The sequence below is a fragment of the Salarias fasciatus genome, chromosome 11 (genome assembly GCF_902148845.1).
Source record: "Salarias fasciatus chromosome 11, fSalaFa1.1, whole genome shotgun sequence".
NCBI classification, from domain to species: Eukaryota; Metazoa; Chordata; class Actinopteri; order Blenniiformes; family Blenniidae; genus Salarias; species Salarias fasciatus.
Window position 1 is genome coordinate 12,582,477 of NC_043755.1, and position 20,036 is coordinate 12,602,512.

Consider the following 20,036-nt stretch of genomic DNA (forward strand, 5'->3'; position numbering starts at 1 on the left):
CTGCAGCGCACGCACACGTACACACGCACACACACACACACACACACACACACACACACACACGCATGCACGGACACACACACACACAAACCTCAGGGAGCCTCTCAGCAGCTGTGTTCCAGCTAAATTGGCCACAGTGTAGCGGCGACGGCAGCGAGTCCCCTCCAGGTATAACACAGTCGGCCAAAACAGCAATATCAAGCCTGCCAAGCCCGTCTCATGAATCTGGGCGTGACACTTCTCAGTGTCTCACGCTCGCTGTCACGCTCTCAAAAGAAATCTTACAGCAAATCAAAACGACAAGACGTTCGTCCCCCCGGTACGGTTGTTAGCCAGATAAACACTCAGCTCACTCCACTTGTAATCTACGTTCGGCTACGGCCGGGGAGATGTTCTGAAAAGCGCCGGCGCCTGCCTGCATGACTTGGATTAAAGTCATTTATGTGATTTTTCAATGATTTAAAGCTCGACTTAGTGAGGACAAAAATGACAGGTTTTCAAAGGAATTATCCCTTTCAAAGACACAAAGCCATAACTCAGTTTGAATGATGGGAAAATAATAACAAGGTTAAGTCATTATTACAACGTCAAAACCAAAGACTCTGACTTTGGGCTTGTTTTATTTGAATGAAAACCTTCTTATCCACTCTCCTCTCAAACAATACGCTTTACCTGCAATCTTTTTGTAGCTTATAATAGACAAGTTATGAGTAAAATATGATATGATGCGCTGATTGTGATGAATATGTATTAAAAACTGTGGCTTTCAGCAACTTTAGCAAATATATTTAATTTCATCTGCCACCTATACACCCCTTTCTGAATGAGGTGACTGCACCGCAAACTTTAACACGACTGGCTAGTATATACACACACACACACACACACACACACACACCCTTATTTATTGCTACTAAATATCCTGCAGACTAAGAATAACCCACATAAATGCCATGCTAATTATTTAACATTCACTCCTTCCAACATTGCCTTTTCGGAGCGACGTCTAGCCGGAGGCACTCTGGCAGCATTATATCTGCGTCTGAAGGTCGATGAGCACATTTAAAGCCCCCATATCCTACCATCACACATCAGCTCGGGCTCTGTAGGCAAGATAAGCACTTTGGCCATGAGCTGATCCAAGGGGAAACCCTCCTATCTGCATCAAATCACCTCTCATATAATAGATTCTCCTTTCATCTAAAAAATCGAGACATTGTGTCCTTATACAAAATAGCACTCGGCATATGACTTGCCAAGAGTTGTAACCCGGGCATTACCCACAAAGCAATAAAAAATGGAAATATTAGTATATTAGCTGCAATTCGCCAGATATAATCATCCTCCTCAAAGATAAGATGAAGATCTTAGGATATGGCTTTGGTTATTGTGCTATTTACATATTCACAAAACGCACCGGTGCGTTTTGTGAATATGTAAATAGCACAATAAGTGAAAGTGAAAAACCTACGTTAACAAAAATGCAACTTCAGGACAACTTTTCATACAATATTGTTGAATTTAACTCCATAGGGACACATTCAGCTTTTATCATTCATGTCAACCCACTAAACTCAAAGGGTAATGGGAGAAGCTGGTGACTGCACGATGGTGTAGCAGTTCTTGCCCCACGGGATGCTTCGGCTTCCTCCCACGGTACAGAACGTGCGCCTGATTTGAATTATTCTCTATAAATTGCACCCGAGTGTGCACGATTTGTCTGTCGTTTTTTTTTTCTTTCCCGTGATAAACCGGTGACCGGTTCAGGGTGTACCGTGCCTAATGGCTCAATCTCGGCGGAGATTAGCTCCAGCACCCTGCAACTGTAAGTCAGATAAAAATGTTCATGAGAACACACTCCTGACCCAGACGGCTCGGTGGACCTTGGTCCGACTAGCCCAAAAACCATTGGGTCAATTAAATAACAAGAAATATTCAGACCACATCCTCGTCAAATGGAATCCCAGAATGTGGTCCAAATGCTTTCCTACAATGTTTCCGTACATGTTCTAGAGTTACTTTTCATGCTGTCCTGATATTTCATCTGATGCTACATTGGAAACATAATAGCAGAAAGGACGCCACCCGTCACTGGGTATTGGCAAAACTTTTCTTCCCAATTCACCGTCAGGAAACGCGAACACGGTGTCATTACTTCTCCTGTGAACTGAATGCTGGGAGTATTTCTCTGACGGTCGTCTGCACAGGCACACAGAAAGATGGCAATCTGTCACGGAAGCCACTTTAAATTTCTACATCAGATGTTATCAAGAGTACATTATTTTTAAGCTGCTGTGATGCGTAACTGTCTGCTATTACTGTGTTTTACCAATAACCTCCAATGTGTCACCTCCGAATCCGGAATATTGCGAAATGCATTTCTACCTCGAGAATTAGATTTCCAAAGTGAGATAAAAAGCTAGTTCAGGAGTTGCTCCAGTCCAAAATCATCCAGACAGCGAGGTTATCAGCCAGACCCCGGCAACATGAGAATACATAGTGTCTCCCAAATCCTATTGTACCATGAAATGTCACAGCACATTAGCTACAAGAGGGATTACCCTTCCTTGAAAGTAAAAAGGGGATGTGGGGGACGGTGGGAGGGAGTCACTGAAGGGAGATAGAGAAACAGAAGGCACTGAGTTGTTCTCAGGGAGCCTGTGGAAGTGTGTACGTGAACACAGTGATGCTTTCAGGTGTGCTGCGAATGCGAGCTAGTCCATGTTCTGCATCCTGTAATATCTCAACAGAACATCCTTGCAAACTACTATCCACTTAAAGACACCACAACTATTTTCCTCTTGTCCCGTCCTCTTTCCCATTGCTTCCCCTTTTCAGCCACTGGTCGTGATAATCTCTCGATCTTCATTTGGACACGCTGATGAATTATGTACGCTCGCACGCACAGAGCTCATCTATGGCTGGGAAGTTGAACGAGGTTGGCAGACTGAGGCCGACAGCTTGTGGCTGTACTTTGGAAGAAAGCAAAAGTCCGTCTGTGTTGCTTTGTCTCTGTTTTGCCATTCCACTTTCGTCAGCCCTATTTCCCTTCTGTCTGGGTTTGTCACTTGGTCTGTAATTCTGCTGGGCTTCGCGTCTCAAGTTGACTGTTGTAAAGTCCAGATTGCGCGTTTTGAACTCTCTATGACTGTCTTACAGATTTCCGTCTGACATGACGTCTTGAAAAAAAGAGCTGTAAACGATCTCGGCACTGCGGCAACATAACTCTGACGATACGCGTTTCGGAGAGAAAAGAAGTCAAGAGAGAATTTACTGAGAGCAATTATGGCGAGAATGGGAAAGTGGGAAAAAACAGTGACATGGTGAAAGCTGAAATGTTGAGTGCGCGAAGGCAGCCGACTCTGCTGGTCTCAATTCGGTGTCAGAAGATATTTGATCCGAACGGCTCTCCTCTTAGAGGAGAATTTTTACAAGCTCTACATATTTCCCAGTTATGTGATCCATTCTTTGGCCTATGTGCTCCACTTTTCCTCTGCTACGCTTTAACTTTTCTGACCCCAGCATCCTCTGTGGATGAGCAGACACCTCCGGGCTAAAACCGGCACCACCTGGGTCCTCTCCATTTTAGTGCCTCATGAATACAAGTTGAGCATTAGGCCCGAGTAGGAGAGATCATGGTGCTATTACACAAGGCCCAATAAGCAGTGAAAGGTACTTTCCCCTGTGTGCGGACCGCAGTGTATCGAAGGGTGTTTTCACACCTGCAGTTTTTTGGGGGGCCACCCAGGTGAGTTTTGAGTACGGTGCAGAAAGCGAGGTGTGAAGACAATAGTCGCACTTGAGTCTGCACCAAAATAGCATTATCAAGACGCTCCTCAAGGGGTGCGGCTCAAGTCGCACTTCGGTACTGTGGGAGAGTTGTGTGAAAGTTACAAACCACAACCCATCAGATACACCCGAAAGTGAAAAGAGTAATGCGTCATGGCTTTTTCTGAGAATTAAACATATGATAGATGATGGGGAAGGAACATGTAAAAAAAAAAAAAGTAACTTAATCTGTAATCATAACCTTATAAAAGCAACTATGATTAAATCATAAACTAGTTACATGTATGCAGTGTTTAGTAAAAGCCTCATCAGAAAAAAAAGATCAATATCAAAGCTCATGACAATAACAAAACAGGTAGCAATAGTCTAGAAAAGACAAAGTTCCAGCACAATGTATACATCTGCCTCAGTGAGCATGAAGAAGTAGCTTTTTATGCAATTTTACCAAGGAGTCTGAACTCTAGTCCTCTTTTCACTCGATAATGTGCACAGCTATACGTCGACTTTCAATTAGCTCGCTATAATGCGATACAGAGTTTAAACTTTCTGCTCATTTTTTAATTCTACTACAGTCCTTCTGAAAAGAAAGAAAAGAAAAAAAGCTGAACTAAAGTGTGAAATAAATTCAATGTGATGAGCATTTTAACATCAACTGTGCAAACCTATTCTCACGGAGAAAACGCCTCACATACCAAACAGTCAACTCTTTTCCCAGCATGGTCGGTCTTTCAGTCTAAATAGTTGTATTTGCATTCTCTTCTCATTCTCGACAGTGTCTAAAAATATATCTGCAGTTAGTGTATGCCTTGTATGCAGGTGGGTCTCTCACAGCACTGGCTGAGTGCCCCCCACACACATCATTGATTTCTTCTTGAGAGAGACAGGGAGGACTCGGAGAGACCTCCACTGAGAGGATAATTCCAGGGTTGGTATTGGTAAGAGTGCTACAGTCAGTATTTTCTGTCACAGCGGTGTACCGAATTCTCCTCCTGTCCTGCTCAGTGCATCCAATCTAGCCGCTGACAGACGCTGGAAATGTTCAAATTTTGCATAAATATAAAATGCTGTACATTTCATTTAGCTGCTTGCATTTACACAAGCGCCTGAGCTTTCGCCGTAGGTGGGATAGCATTTGAGTGTTCGCCGCGTTATTTTATAAGTCTGGTGGCAGCAATAAAGAGGTAAAAAAAAAAAGACAAACAGTTCAACAAAAAGAACATTGGACTTATGAAGTCAAGCTTGGACAGGACAATGCAAGGTTTTAATGTCAAAGTAATGTCTTAATAACTAAAGCAGGGGGGTCTATGGAGTGCAGTGAATTTTCATATATCAAGAAAGATGTGTGCTGGGTGAACGTGGTGCGTTTAAAGCGTGGGACGTGAAGCCCTCCTGAGCAGAGCGTGAACAACATCTACTGATGTGAGCTGAATGCTTTGAAGAAGAAGTAACTGGGAAATCTAGACTGCAACTACTGGAACTGGAAAAAAACCCCAAGGCACCCAACTTGGTCTGCAATGCACAAAAACATTTTGTTCTCCATAATCTGTGTTTGAAATGTGATTAGCAGCTCAACTTTCTGCTTTTTTTTTAACATTGATTTCTTAGACAAAAGGATCCACAGATCCATAACTATACGAATCCAATACCGGCTCACTTGAAAATGAGGCCAGAACTAAATAAATTTTGAACAACTGAAATGTATTCATGATTCATTTTCCAAAACAACTTTGGCCAGTTTAAAGGCCAGAATTTTTTTGATGGATATTTATCTTGTTTTATGATAAGGAGATATGGCTCCACAAATAAATTACAGTATAAATATATTTATTATATCACCAAGAATGATGCTTTTTTTGGGGGGGGGGATAGTTTGGGAATCCTGGTGCAGCGTCGCTGACTACAACAACATCAGAGTGAGTCAGTCACCCTGAGTCACAGGTCAGGGCAAAAACAGCACAAATGACTGCAGGAACCTTCAGAAAACACCCACAGACACAAATATTCCAGTCCACAAAGAAGGTCAAGCTTTGATCGGCGCATATTTATGCTGTTCACAAGGCTGTTTATACCGATGCCCTGTAGTCCAGTACATATGTGATAAAGATCATCTGCTGAATATAAAAATGACATTTTCATGCGCCGTAATCTAGTATTCTGAAGTATTCATGACACAAAGGTGAGTGAACACATCCGCCATGTGCGGTACAAACAGCTGAGCGTGTGCACATAAAGATGCAAACATGCGTCCACATGAAGATACTTCCTCCCCCGGATCTTAATTATTCATGCAGGAAGTCAAATCAATAAAAAATGCAGATTGCCGGTGTGCCACACGTAGCACAGACATGCTGCTGCCTCCTCCGTTGGCTCAGCACAAACGTGCTTGTAGAGTTAACTGTGATTTTTTTTTTTTCTTATCTTATGCATGAAATAGAGACAAATGAATTAATAAACTATTACTTAGCAGTGGCTTCACTTCCTTCTCATCTCACTGCTGCCAAAAGTGTGAGACTCCTACTCATTCAACTGTGTTTTAGAACCATTCTGTAAATAAATAAAGCCTCAATAACTGTTAAATCTGACTGTACAAACACTTCACCAAGAATAAGGAAGCCTGCACTTCTTTAAACGTTGCCTAAAGGAGAGTGAAATAGATGTTTAGTACCTGAAACAGCGAGAAGGTGGATGGCATTTCATTCTTTACAAGCGGTGCCGGTGCTTTTGAAGCTGTTATGTCTGTTCAAGTTAAATCAAGCACAACCCAAGCCTTTAAAACCACTTTAAATGTTATTTTTACACTCAACTGTCAGTTTCCTACACAAAGACTGAGCTGGAAAGGCTCCTCTCGAAGTGACTTAGCCAGTCAACGATTAATGCTGAAGATCTTGACTTTAAACAGTGGGATGTGAGAGGGGGAAAAAAAAAAAAAAAAAACAGCTCCTGGTTCCCGCTGGCAGAAACCAAAAAAAGTTTTTAAAGAAATAAAGACGACAGAAGATATAACCTACTTCCCATCGACAGAAATGAAGATTCTGGGACATTTGGAACAAGCTAGATAAAGCCACAGAGCTTCCAAACCTTCCTTTATTCAACACAATGTAGAGCAAACAAAAAGCCAGAACAATGATTGGTGCTCCTGGTGCTAATAAAGTGGCTCCGCTGCTTTATTGTACAGCTGCATCAATATCATCAAACTGCTGCTCACACTGACCCGACGTGAACGTTGTCCTACAAACGCTCGTCTCGTGCACACTCGTCTCGTGCACGCACAGAAAGGCCAGGCAGTAATGTACGCCTCAGTACTGTGTGCCAGCCTAATCTAGTCCGGCCTTTTATCCCATCTCCTCCCTCCACTTCCACTTAAATCAACACTTTGTGGAGAGCTACAAAGCTAGTTTGCACCCTCGGCACACACATACAGATGTGTGTGTATGTGTGTGTGTGTGTGTGTGTGTGTGTGTGTGTGTGTGTGTGCGTGCGTGGCACAAAGGCAGACGTTTTACTTCTTCTCCATTGTTAGTCTCTGTTTATCTCTCACTCGGGCAGCCTCGCCTCATTTCTGCGTTTCAGGCTGAAGCACGAGCACACGGCTCACATATGCACGTGCGTTCACCAGAACACGCTTACTGCCTGGGTAGCACGAGTCTGAAAAAGACCACTAGTCTCTGAGGAGATCGACGAGTGTGAATGAATAAAAAAAAAAAAAAGGAAAAAAAAAAGAAGAGGGATGCAGCTTAACTATCAAGGCCCACTCAACTGTACTAGCCAGTTCCCAGGTGCCCCTTAAAAATTCAGTGACTGAAGAAGAGCAGAGCTATATGATGGGTTTTACCACATTAAAACCAATAAAAACATGTTTTTTTTTATTGTTGATTAATGCACACATGCATATGCATGCACACACACTGTCCAAAGTGAGCTGTTCATATTCCCCAGTCATTAGTGTCCAAATGAATTTGGACATACTTCCTGCAATCAGCAACAATCTATGTTTGGATTGTCTAAACATGCATATTAACCTCCATACACCCTCCCTCCCTCTCTCCCTCCCACAAACACAGTTACGTAGACAACTCTGATAAAAGCAAAAGAGCTCCAAAAAGTAATTTGACTGGGGTCCAACAAAAGGAGTGTTTTCACAGGATAATCCCTGGCTGGGACTGCAGTGTGTCTATGTGTGTATACGTGTGTGCGAGTGTTCCAGAACCCTGGAGAGAGTGAGTGTCTGTGTTTGTGTGTTTGCACTTGTGTAACTGTGCATGTGTGTGTGTGTGTGTGTGTGTGTGTGTGCCTGCATGTGTGGGATCAAGCTGAGCGGGGAGGGTTTTATTCAGGATTTCATTAGCAGGGAATAGGAGATGTTTGGCCTGGCCAGCCACCTCTGGCTCAGGGACAAGAGTGTGTCTGTAACCCAGCTAAAGTGTCTGCAAGGGCAAACACTGTGGCAGTTTTATATAGTCAAAGTTAGATATTCCTCTCTGAACGCTGACAGAAATGGGAGGCGCGCAGAGGTCGAGCTCCAGAGTTTGTTCACACTTTGAGGTATCCTGCTGTGTTTCTCAATACAAAAAAAAATAAAGCTTCCTGAGTGCATACAAGCCCTTTATAATAACACTGATTCAAACAATAGCAGTGGGAAGCAACCAATGGTTCTACTGGAAATTTGAGCTTTTATTATTGCATAGCTGACTGAAAAAATCTCTGTATCGCTGGTTGAACAGTTCAACTGATCAGACCATTTATTCACAACATTCTGTATTGGTTATATTTTTATTCAAACTAACAGAAGTTCAAATTGTGAATGTCTTGCATGGCATGAAGATATTTAAAATCCTATCTGAAAAAACATGTGAAAACACTATTTGTTATTATGCGTCTGTTTCCCAAATAAAACTGCAGTCTAGATACTTTGGATTTACAGTTGATGCAGGAATTTAGGATTCAGTGTCACCACATTAGAAACATGTCTCATTTCTCACATCCAAAGACCATCGATCATCTACTTGGCAATATGTAGAACACAGGAAAGGTCTGTATGTTTTCATTTCAGGACATGAATCTGTGGTGAGCACGAGGTTCTGCTGTGAAGGTGGATTTGTGAAATCCAAGCTTCCGCAAGATCACTCATTCATTCACCACCTTTTGTGTGATTTCAGAAGCAGGATGTTTAACCCTTCATTTTCTTCAGGTGTGGCAAAAATGCCAAAGAAGGAAAAAAATGTTTTACAGGATGTCAGGAAGCTGAGAGGGTCAAGGGTCGGCTCTGCTTTCACTCACAGGCTCAACCCCTGGGATTGGCTGCAGGTCCCTGTAACCTTAATCTGAACAAAGCGGGAAAACAGACAGATGGATGGACTGCTCTATAATATTAAGACGCATTTTAAAAGATGTAAAATAAGCAAAGCAAGCTGAATTAAAAGAAAATTGGAAAAATCCTTTTTTTTTCCTTTAAAATATTTATCCTGCATTGATTCCAGACAAGAAAAGCCACAGCGACAGACATAAAGAGAAGACTCAGCCTGTAAAAGAGATCTGGAGCAAACAAAATATAAGGAAGCAACAGCTAACTAGGATGAGGAACAACATATGGGGAAAATCCCTCAGGCCATTCTTTCAATTATCTCCCTGGTCCCCGGTGTGTGGATCACTCTCCACCCCCAAACACACACACCCCTCACACCACACCCTATCACACTACCATCAGGGAGTTCACACACCGTGAAAAACATAAAAATATTCAGACCGAATTCCCACGCCAGCATGGAAGGGGAACAACAATATCGTCTTATAGCTTCACGGTTTCTATATTAAAAGCGCATCAGTCAGTCGGCTTACAACTTATTATGATTATTTTCTTTATTAATTAATCGAAAATTAGCTAGTCTGAGCTATAATCAATAGTTTGGATATAATCAGCTCAAATAATTTCATTCCTCAAGAAGCTAAAGTGATTATGTCTTGACTGCTACATAAATTCACAATGGCAACGAAAATAAATTGCAAAGGCAAATATGTCATTCTGACAGCCAGTAAACTGCAGCTTACTCATTCCAGACATTACGGTTGGCCTGGCTCACCCACTTCATGTACCTATTTTTTTTTTTCGTAAAACTTCAGTTGTCAACAGATACTCTGACAATAAAAACAGATAAATAACATCTCAACACATTTTTTTTTTTTTTAAAGTGCAACTTGAATACATTATCCAACAATAAATCAGACAACAGGTAGACTGTAATCTGAGTCATGTTGACAGTGTAACCCTCAAATTTAGTACGGGCACTAAAGCCAAAGCAGCTTCAAAACTGTTTGCTTTGCTTTTTCACACTTTGCATTTGTGCTGAAGAAGCAGGTGACTGGAGGAAACACTGGATGAAGAGATGTGGACAGCAATAAAGTCTAGAAAGGTGAGAATAAATGAAATTTGCAACTTCAAATAAACTGGAGCTCAGCACTAAAAGCTGAATAAACATTCTTGATTACAACAGACCATACTTCACATTCTGAAGCCCGCTTTTGGCCACTTTGAGAGATTTCTCTCACAGATGGCTGCCTGCTATGAAAGTTAAGCATATTGAATCAATCAGTTTTGATGCATAATAGTCAGACACATTATTCTATGAGGCCAGTTTGGTACATGAAAACATATAGAATGGCAAAATATGGGTTTACGCTTCAAAAATGTGCTAGTTGATCATGAGAAGAAGCCAAAAAATCCAGAGTCCAGGCCATGAGATCATCTCGAAGTTTGTGATCTCTACTTTGATACTTATCAGGTCTGTAGTTTGTGGTGTGGTTCTGTTATTCTCTCTGTAGTACTCTTCAAATGTTTGAAAATAAGTATTTTTTTATCTACTTTGCTGCACTGAATCTTAGAACAGTTCAGAATACACATGACTCCATCTTTAATTAAAACAAGAACAGGCAAATGAATGGTTTTAAAATGAATATTTAAGTCTTAAAACTTAAGTAATCCTCAAAGAAAGAAGAATGCAAAGAAGCAAGGGGGCACGACATCCATCCATCTTCTGTATTGCTTCATCAAACTCAGGGTCGTGATGTGCTGGAGCTTGTCCAAGCTGACTATGGGAAATGGCAGGGCAGGTCGCCAGTCCATCACAGGGAAAACACAGAGAAGGACAGTCACAGACTCACTTCCTTCAATTTTCTCAAATGCAGAAACATGTATTGGAAAATGTGCGGCAATAATCAGATTTTCATTATTGGCAAAAATCTTGACTATTCTTTGCAGGATAAGGAGACTGTTCACAAAATGCAAGAGTAACAGCATTTCTGGAAACCTCAACATGATCATTTTCCATCACCAGGAACTAGATCAGCAAGATAGCAATAGGCTATAGCCTCTACGCTAACACACAAACACACACTGTGAGCACTCTCAGACACGTGCACACACACACAGACAGAGACTTCAAACAGCTAACAGCAAGAGGCCATGCTCTTTGTCAGGCTTTTCATCCCCCCAATAAATTTTTTGTCATGTGCTTTAGCACTACGCTCCAAAAGGCAGTACACTCCTGACTAGAGTTGTACAGCTCAAAGATTTGTCATATCTGTGCGAGTGTCTGCTGGGTTTTTATTTATTTATTTATTTTTTTGCCTCCTTCCGTGCTTTACTTGCCGTTTCCTCTCGGTAAATTTAGCTCTAAATCTGGTTCGCCAAAACATCTGCGTACTGAGTGGAATTATGTTTGCTGCCAGGCATTATTAGATTGCTGGACATTGTATCAGGAAGTGTTGGGGACTGTCTGAGCCCTCAGCAATTTCCGTGGTGTAACTGTTTGAGGTAGAGGGCTCTGACAGGAGCTTTTAAGAGGCAGCGAATCCATTAGACAAGGGTCGCTACAAAGTGGCCAACTATTAAAAATGCAGCAGCACCATTATTCCCTGACCCAGCCGACAACTTCTGTCTCCTCCGCTGCATCGGTATTTATTTCCCTTTGGATTGCTATCTTTTTTTTTTCTCTCTCTCTTTTGAATTCTTTTTGCTACAGCCATCTGTTCTCTTTTTGATACGTCTCACTCAACTCTCCTCAAATCCCCTTTTTCCTCCTCTTCCCTCCTTTCTCTCACACATATTTTGTCTATCACAAAAGGGAGCGAGCTTTCCTCTCACATCCCTGTGCATATGTTGACCCTCCATAGCTTTTTCACTCCTATTTAACACAGCCAGGCATTGGTCAGAGTCCGCTACTGTACTGGGACAAGAATAGATCAGCCCACGGAGAATAATAAATGGACATATATGGGTGGTTAGGAGAGTCCCTTTTAAGCAGTAAAAACTACCCAGGCCCTGCGAACTGAACAGATGGTAGAGGAGAGAGAGAGAGAGAGGAACACAGTGTGAGAGAGCCAGCAGGAAAAGAGAGAGAGGCTGAGAAAAAGCAGGGAGCGTGTTCAGTAGGGCATTAGAAGAAGGCAACATAAGGCCATTCCGTCTTCTCTACGTTGGCGTATGATGCTATCAAGATCAGAGCCGAGATCCAAACAGAATAACTGGGTTTTTTTAAACAACACCTACATAATGATATTGACGGTTGTAAAAGCACAACTGATCCAGGGCAGGCAGATGTGTGAGGAGAACCAGGGCATGAGCAGAATGCGCGCCGAGCTATAAACCCCCGTACCCGCCGTTTACTTTGCACGTTAAACACACACCATTCAGTGTCTGCATGTGTGTGCGAGATGCGCGCTGCATAATTTATGGTGGCCGTTTCTGCTAAGGCGTAGTACTTCATGTTTGACAAGAGGAGGAACAGAAGCTTGAAAGAAGACGAGGGATGATCGAGGCAGGACATGTGAAATGGAAGATGAGCTCAACTTTTCTTTTCTTTTTTGTTTTGGTCTTCATTGTGTTTGCGCATGCACATTTGCATGCTTTGTGTGTGTATATGTGAGTGTGTGTTCCTTTTTATCTATTGCGCCTATTTACTCATCACAGCCAAGCGAACCACTGACCACATTTATCTAGCACATAATAGAGAGTAATTGAATGTGAAAAGCTAATTTTTGAAGGGATGGGATATTCTATTTAGATGTCCAGGCGTGTCCGCATGTGTCATTACTTTGATATCAGCTGAATGCTGTTCCTCATTACCCTAATTAAAGCTCCTTGTGTGCCGCTGAGCATATTAGCACACTGATCTGCGGCAAACTAATGATCGACTGGTTGATAATGTGACTTTTTTTTTTTTTTCAGTTAGCCTCTCTTATCTTGCTCTTAGTGATTATCATCAAAGATTCACATCCTCACTCAATCATCACAAGCTTAAAAGATGGAGGGGGGGGGAAAAAAACAAACTTTAATAGCTCTACAACATTAAACGGCACCCTCCTGTATATGTATGGAGAAGCAAGTTTACAGGTAAACAAACAGTGTGGTATTAGATTACCTGCACATCCAGACTAGCGCAACAATTGCTTAAGATCAGATCTTATTTTAATGTAAGGGTGTTTAAAGCACGTGTATTCAGAGCTAAATAACACTAAAGGAGGCAACTCTTGCAGGCCTACTTTCTACACAAAATACATTTTCCAAGTGAAAACTTCAGGCTGTCCAAAACAACAACAAAATCTCAAAATCCATTTGAAAATATACAGAAAACCTGTGATAAGTGAACTTTTGAATTTTATTGAGAATTGGCAGCACTGCTTTAAAAAGAATCATTGATTTGGTGTGTTTTGTCCAGTCTGTCGATGAGGAGGGTACATTTTATCCCCACTGCGACTAAAAAAAAGACAGTCCCATAATATCCCCAGAAGATATTTCCTCAATAAAAAAAAAAAAAAAAAAATTAAAGGGGAAAAAAACCCCAGGACTCTCAGAGGAGCATGCACAGGCAATGCTGAGGAATAAAAACTCCCTGTTAACAGTGAGAGAAAGCCAGACTCAGAGGTGACGGCCATCTGCCTCATATAGGGCTGATGACAGTGAAAAACATTCATGTGAGGAAAAGTGAAAAAATAACAATGCACGTGACCTCGAAACCAACAATTCTGTCTTATCAGTGGGATTTCTTTTCAAGAAGAGAAGGTGTCAGATTCAGTGAATGCTGTGAAATTTAGTGTGATGACACATTACACAACCACAGGCAAACCCTCAGAAATCATTGCAGCAATTACAAGCTTCCATAATCTGTTTTATAATCTGTTTTGTACACTCATCTGGTCCAGTTGGGGATTTTAGTTTTCAGCGTTTCATGTTTTCAGTCAATAATTAATCATCACTGCTAAGAGACAGAAAAAAAGCCTTCCAAATAAACTAAGTGAAACCTGCTCATCGGGGCAGTTATTTGAAACCCAGATATAGCTCGGACTTAGGAATGATACATCTGAGCTATATAGGTTGTCCGTCCAGCAACAGTGCAGCCTCTGGTTAAATTTTAACAAATCGCACATTGAAGGTAACAATGCAGCTGCGTTTGGGCATTAACCCTCCCCCTGATCCCCTCATGCCCTCTTCCAGCCATGATGAAGGGCCACTCGGTTCAGATAAGAGAGCATGCTGTTCCTTCCCCACCCCCTTCTAATGTATGCTAACTGTACCTATAGCCCATTATGGAGGCAGAGCAAGAGCAAATCTCTATTTAACAGCCGCGCATTTACTCACACTCCGTCATCTGGCTAATTGTTAGTTTAAACCAGTCATTCTATAACTGCCTTTGTGTGATGGTGGTGGCGTGTATGCGCGCGAGAGTGAGGAAGTGCGTCCCTCGAAAGATTGCTATTGTGAGGCAGGCGCTCATATACACACATGATTGATTTCCAAAGAAGGAGGACCTCCACTTCCCGGAATCGAGATTAATAGGAGGCCGATCAGATCAGTAAGCAAAAGGAGGGAGAAAGAGAGAGGTGTAAAATGTGAGAAATCGCACAGTAAGTGCAGACGGTTTAGTCTTTGTCTGCTTTTGTCCATTGTACACGCAGAAAAGAAGAGGCTGCAAAGCACCTGCAGATACATTCACATCCACAAGCAGTTACACCAAGTAACGCACACAGATACTACCGCTGTTCGAAGGAGAACAAGCAGATCAAACACGAGTTTGTTGTCAGGCTCCATATAGATGTGTAAGTGAGCTATTCTATAGAGCCTGACGCGTGCACGCACACAGAAAAACACACACACACAGAACTGTTCTTCTGGGACCTGGGGAGCTTTAATGACGGCAAGCTGCACTGAAAAGGGGTCAGGCAGAGGGGGGGGAGTCAGCGTTCACAGGCCACACACTCTCTCACATGACCACACACAGGATGCACGCCTGCACACATCCGCGCAAAAGTGAGCAAATAAATTCTGTTCACGCTCGCACGTGAACTGACAAAGTTACAAGCTCATGCGCGGTCACGGATCCAAAGCCGATATAGTGTTGCTGGTTTTATCCGTATATGAATGCATATGTGAGCATCGCGGTGCAGGCGCAGCTGAGAGGGTACGCTGGGGAAGGTAGGATCCAATTTGATTTGACCTTGACAGCAGGGAAGAGGGAAACAGGGAGGGAGAGGGGAGAGAGAGGGATGGATGGAGTGCAAGGAATGAAGTGATGGTCTGGGCCAGATGCCTGTTGCAGATACTTGAGAGAAATGAGATGACCTTGAACTGATGGAGATAAATCATAGAACAAGAGACGGCAGCGCGACGTGGCGACATCCGTACACATAAAGCTGTGTGACATGGATGCATCGAATGTTGGGGTTAATCCGGCCTTCATGAGCAAGCAGCGGGATCCGCCGCAATAAACTTACAAATAACACAGCAGTTTTTATTGGCTGCTCCTGGATGCACTGACATGCAGATTGAAATGCTGCTGTTTTATTGTGAGAGAATCAAACAACATTATATCTTCACTTCATTGTAAACCTGGAGCAATCGCAATCATTTCTTACAAGCGCGGCTGCAGAACACTTAATCATCATATCATGTTTTCAGGTTTAATTCATTCTTTTGTAGACTGAATACGAAAAACACAAGTGCCAACAGATAATCTGAATCAATGTCTTCTGAGAATATCTTATTAAAAAGTTTTAAATAAAATTTGCTCATCCAAAACAGTGAAACACAGAAAAAAAAAACAAAACTAGGCGCATCATTTTTCATTACAACAAAATCACAGATGTGCTTTAACAAACAGATCGCAGCTTCTGTTTGTTTGTCTGCAGCACACTCTTAAAAACATCAGACAGCTCCCAGATGTGAATGTGTGCAGCTCTGAGATCAGTGGATAAGTGGCTAACGTCGAGATGACGCAAACGCAATCTGCATGTGTCATCTGCAAGTATGTCGCGCAGCTAATTGGGAAACTGCATTTTATTTTCTAAAGCAGAAGAGCGGCTGCAGTAAATTTGTTTAAGCCAATGAGTAAAAATGCATTTTCGTCAGTGTGCTTGACTGAGCTGAATGAGTGTTATTAGATTTTGCATGTGGACAACAACTGAATAATTATGTCAGAATTACCATCTACCAAACACTATATTACTGAATCAACCCAACAATTAGAAGGCTGATCATCTTCAATTGACACCATATTTTAGAAGATCGTCGTCTGCTGTGCTACAGCTCCCTGGAATAAAAACAGAACTGAAACTTCTGACATTAGCTGTTTATTGGACTCCTCAAGCTTTGGTCTGAGGTGTCATAAACAGACATGATCCACAACTTGTTGCAGTGAGGCTTGTGATAGAAAAACGCAGCAAGGAGTAGAAATGTCTTCAGTGTGGTGCCCAATTCAAAATTCTGAATCTGACTGAAGAAAACATTGACTTTTGATCTGTGATTGCAGAGCAGCGGGAACAGGAATCTTCTCAACAAGCAAGCATTTCAGATGTTTTAACCCATTTGTAGTCAGAAGGCAACTACACCATTGCAGTGTACGAATGTGGTTAAAAAAAATGTGAAGATCATCTCATTTACATCTGCTTCAATTGTTGAAAATGCAGAATTCAAATAAAATGGATAGAAACACCACAAGTGTTTTACTGATGCTTTCACTGATAGTATCCTTCAGGACTCCACAAAACTATTTTGCTGCTGGCCTTCAAACGCATGATGCAATTTCTGTTCAGTTCACAGTTCAGCATATTTTTAACTGTCGAACAATAATTTTCTTACCTGCTCTTCCCACACTGTGTCCACCCCACAGCGTGATCTCTCTATTCTCACAACATCCCACTCCTACACTTACTTTTGCTTCTCTCTCCATTTCTCTCACCTATACTGACATGAGCACATTTACTAAACATCACAGAAAACCTGCATGCTGCTCATTTATTACCACACGTACACAAAAAATAATAAACAATTGAATTACCGCAGACAAAGAGAATGGCGGGTGATATGATGCCGGAGCAATCGATCAGGCCTTTGTAATCCATTTTCTTCTAGGTGGTGGTGGAAGAATCAGTGTGTTTGTGTGAGAAATGGATTTATCAAACTTGCCTGCATGCATAGAGGGTGTGAGAAAAACAATTGGAGAAAACAACTTCAAGACCAATGAGGGTGGAAAAAAAAAAAACGTGCTTAGTTTTGTGTATTCAAGGAAATCTGAGAGGAATATCAGGTTCCATCAATCAATTCGACAGCATGCAATCACGGGTGAGTAGTACAAGCTGGGAGCACTGGCTGAGGATGGCCAGCGAGGAGAAAGGGAGGTGTGCACAGCAGGGGGGGTGGGTGGACGAGCAGGGGAGGGGGCGATAGAGCGGACAAGAGGGACAAAGTGGAAGGGAAAACAAGGACTGCGGGAAGGGTGGGCCTCCTGCCCTGAACTTGAACTTGGAGCCGGTGGGGTCGGCGAGGGGAGGACAGGGTCAAGCGCTCGGAGCGGATGGAAAAGGAAAAACCCAGCTGAGTGACATCAATATCTCCCCGCTCGGAGACAGATGGGGGACGGGGGGACACGGGGCTATTTAGCAAGCTGCTGCAAGGCAATTCCAGTGTTTGTCTTGGTGCCTCGTCACACTGTACCAACACGGGACCTGAACTGGGCACATTTTCTGCAGTGAGACCGTCACTGGATCCTATCAAATAAATTGGGGAACCCAAAAGGAAATCTATTCCAGAAAACACTCAAAACTTGCCTTTTTTTTCTTTGTGAACAGGTACTGGGAGGAAGTTTCACTGAGGCAGCTAAATGAAAACAAGGTTCAAAGTTGCAGCATGATTAAGAGACGTCGGTAAGATCAAACACAGACGGGCATTTAGCAACGCGCAAACATTTTGAAGCAGCAAAGTAATAAAATAGGTCAACCATGCTGACCATCCTACCTTGGTCTGGAGATAGTGGGGGTAGTAGTAGGTGTAGTGGGGGTACATTGGCTGCTGCTCCAAACGTTTTCCCATGTAGCTGGAATCCAATTGAAGGTCCTGGAGGCTGGAGATAGAAGCTCACAGGTGGGATGTGATCACTTCAAGGGGCTGGCCGGGATCCTTCAGATGGTTGTTTCCAAGTGTGGAGGATGCAGAGAGAGCACTCTCCTCTCGCCGGTGATGATTGCGCAGAAGAAGGGATGGATAGACGGACAGACACTGTTTGGGGATTTCAGTCTGTCCACTTGCCGGGGAATGTCACCAGACCTTCTCGAGGGAAGGATAGCGGCAGCAGGGGTGGGGGGGGACTGGGGAAGAGGAAGGTGAAAGAAAGGATGGTATGAAAGGGTGGAATACAGGAAACAATGGGGTGAATTGAGGAGCAGGACTGAGAGAGGGCTGAAGGAGAGGAAAGAAGTGGGTGATGAAGAGGAGGAAGGAAGGATGAAGGCTTGGAATCCAGTTGCCGGTTCCTTGCACTCTGTTCTAAAAATTCGACTCCCTCTTCTTTACTGCTGCCCTGAACATGGCCCTCAATTTGCTTTCCAGCGTCTCGCTCTCTCTCTCTCTCTCTCTCTCTTTCTTGTGTCTCTCTGGCTCCTCTTTTCCCGTGTATCCGTTTCCCTGTCTCGTTCTTCCTCCCCCTCTCTCTCACACCAGACGAGACCCTGATCCCACTGGGAGCCCGGCTGTATCCTGAAGAACACACGCTGTCCTCTGCTCTATCCTCAAAAGACAGTGAAATCAGCGATGAACTCACACATGGATGTGGAGCTGGGGAGAGAGGAGAAGGAGGAGGAGGAGGAGGAGGAGGAGGAGGAGAGAGGGTGGTCTGGAGCTGAAGCTGTGACTGCCTTTTTTCTTACACTCTCTCTTACTCCCTCCCTCTTTTGTGAAGCTCCGGGGATAGATAGGTAGATATCGCTGGAGCCTGGCGTGGAGGATGAGCAAAAAGAAAAAGCCTCGGTAAAAACTCCTCTTGCTGAGGAAGAAGCAGATAGCCTTATCCAGACGTGCACTCACTGAGGAAAATCCCTTCTGATCCACAAGGTGCCCCCTCCAACTCTCTTCTCTTTTCTTCCCCTCTGCGATCCCTCTCTTTCTTCTCAAGCTCTCTCCCTGACGGCTTGCTTCCCACTGCGCCTGGCAGCCGTCACTGTGTGTGTGGTGGTGGCGGCGGCGGCAGCGGCGGCGGCGGCGGCGGTGGTGGTGGTGTGTGGTATGTGTGTGACTGTGCATGTAACTGAGAGGGGAGTGTGTTTGTGTGGCTGTTGGCGTCTGCTCCACTCTGCGTGCTGAGACATAGAGGGGCTCGGCTTCAGCGCAGCTTCGCTCCTCCCTCGCTCTCTCTTTCTCTCGCCCCGTCTGTGTCGCTCTCCCTCTGTGTTTATCATGGAACTATAGAACAGTGGGAGTGTCTGGCCCTGCCCTTCTCCGAGCTGCGTGTGAGAGAGTGTGTGTGTGTGTGTGTCTGTTAGGGCTAAATTGAAACCGAGAGGAAAAGAGAGGGACGGGGATGGGTTGTTTTTGCGGGTTGCTGGAGGTGGGAAGGAGTACCGAGAGTTAAAGCCGGGGTAAAGGGTGAGTGGAGGATACAAAACGAATATAATCAGAAAACATAGAGGCCCCCCTACTGGTGCGCTGCAGGCGCAGCAATGCTTTGACTGACAAGAAAACATCTCACTCAAATTTTCCATTTTACATCAATTATTACTTCCTATAATTTTGGATTGTTCATCATCCTGCTATTCACTGCCATCAACGCCAAATATGCATTCAACAAACAAAGCACAGCAGCGTGAACGACCCTCCAGTGCCTGCGCGTGAATCCTTCACAATGATGCGCCGCGAAAACGTGCCCGTTAACGGGCCCAACGTGGAGTGTGTATGTAGTTCAGCGGTTGTGTGGCACAGTGACCCACTG

At 43.4% G+C, this 20,036-nt stretch overlaps 1 protein-coding gene across 10 annotated transcripts in view; it reads right to left on the reverse strand.

The window, feature by feature from the left end:
- The window catches only part of LOC115397477 (RNA-binding motif, single-stranded-interacting protein 3-like), a 135,156-nt gene that overhangs the window by 91,254 nt on the left and 23,866 nt on the right, over nt 1-20,036 (reverse strand). For 2 of the 10 annotated variants that reach the window (XM_030103824.1, XM_030103818.1), the window contains exon 1: nt 18,071-19,472. In XM_030103824.1, coding sequence (XP_029959684.1) covers nt 18,071-18,145 — 75 coding nt within the window. In that variant the 5' untranslated portion in view covers nt 18,146-19,472. Of the gene's footprint in view, nt 1-18,070; nt 19,476-20,036 lie in introns of those variants that run through there. The other 8 variants (XM_030103820.1, XM_030103821.1, XM_030103819.1 and 5 more) reach the window with 8 other exon arrangements.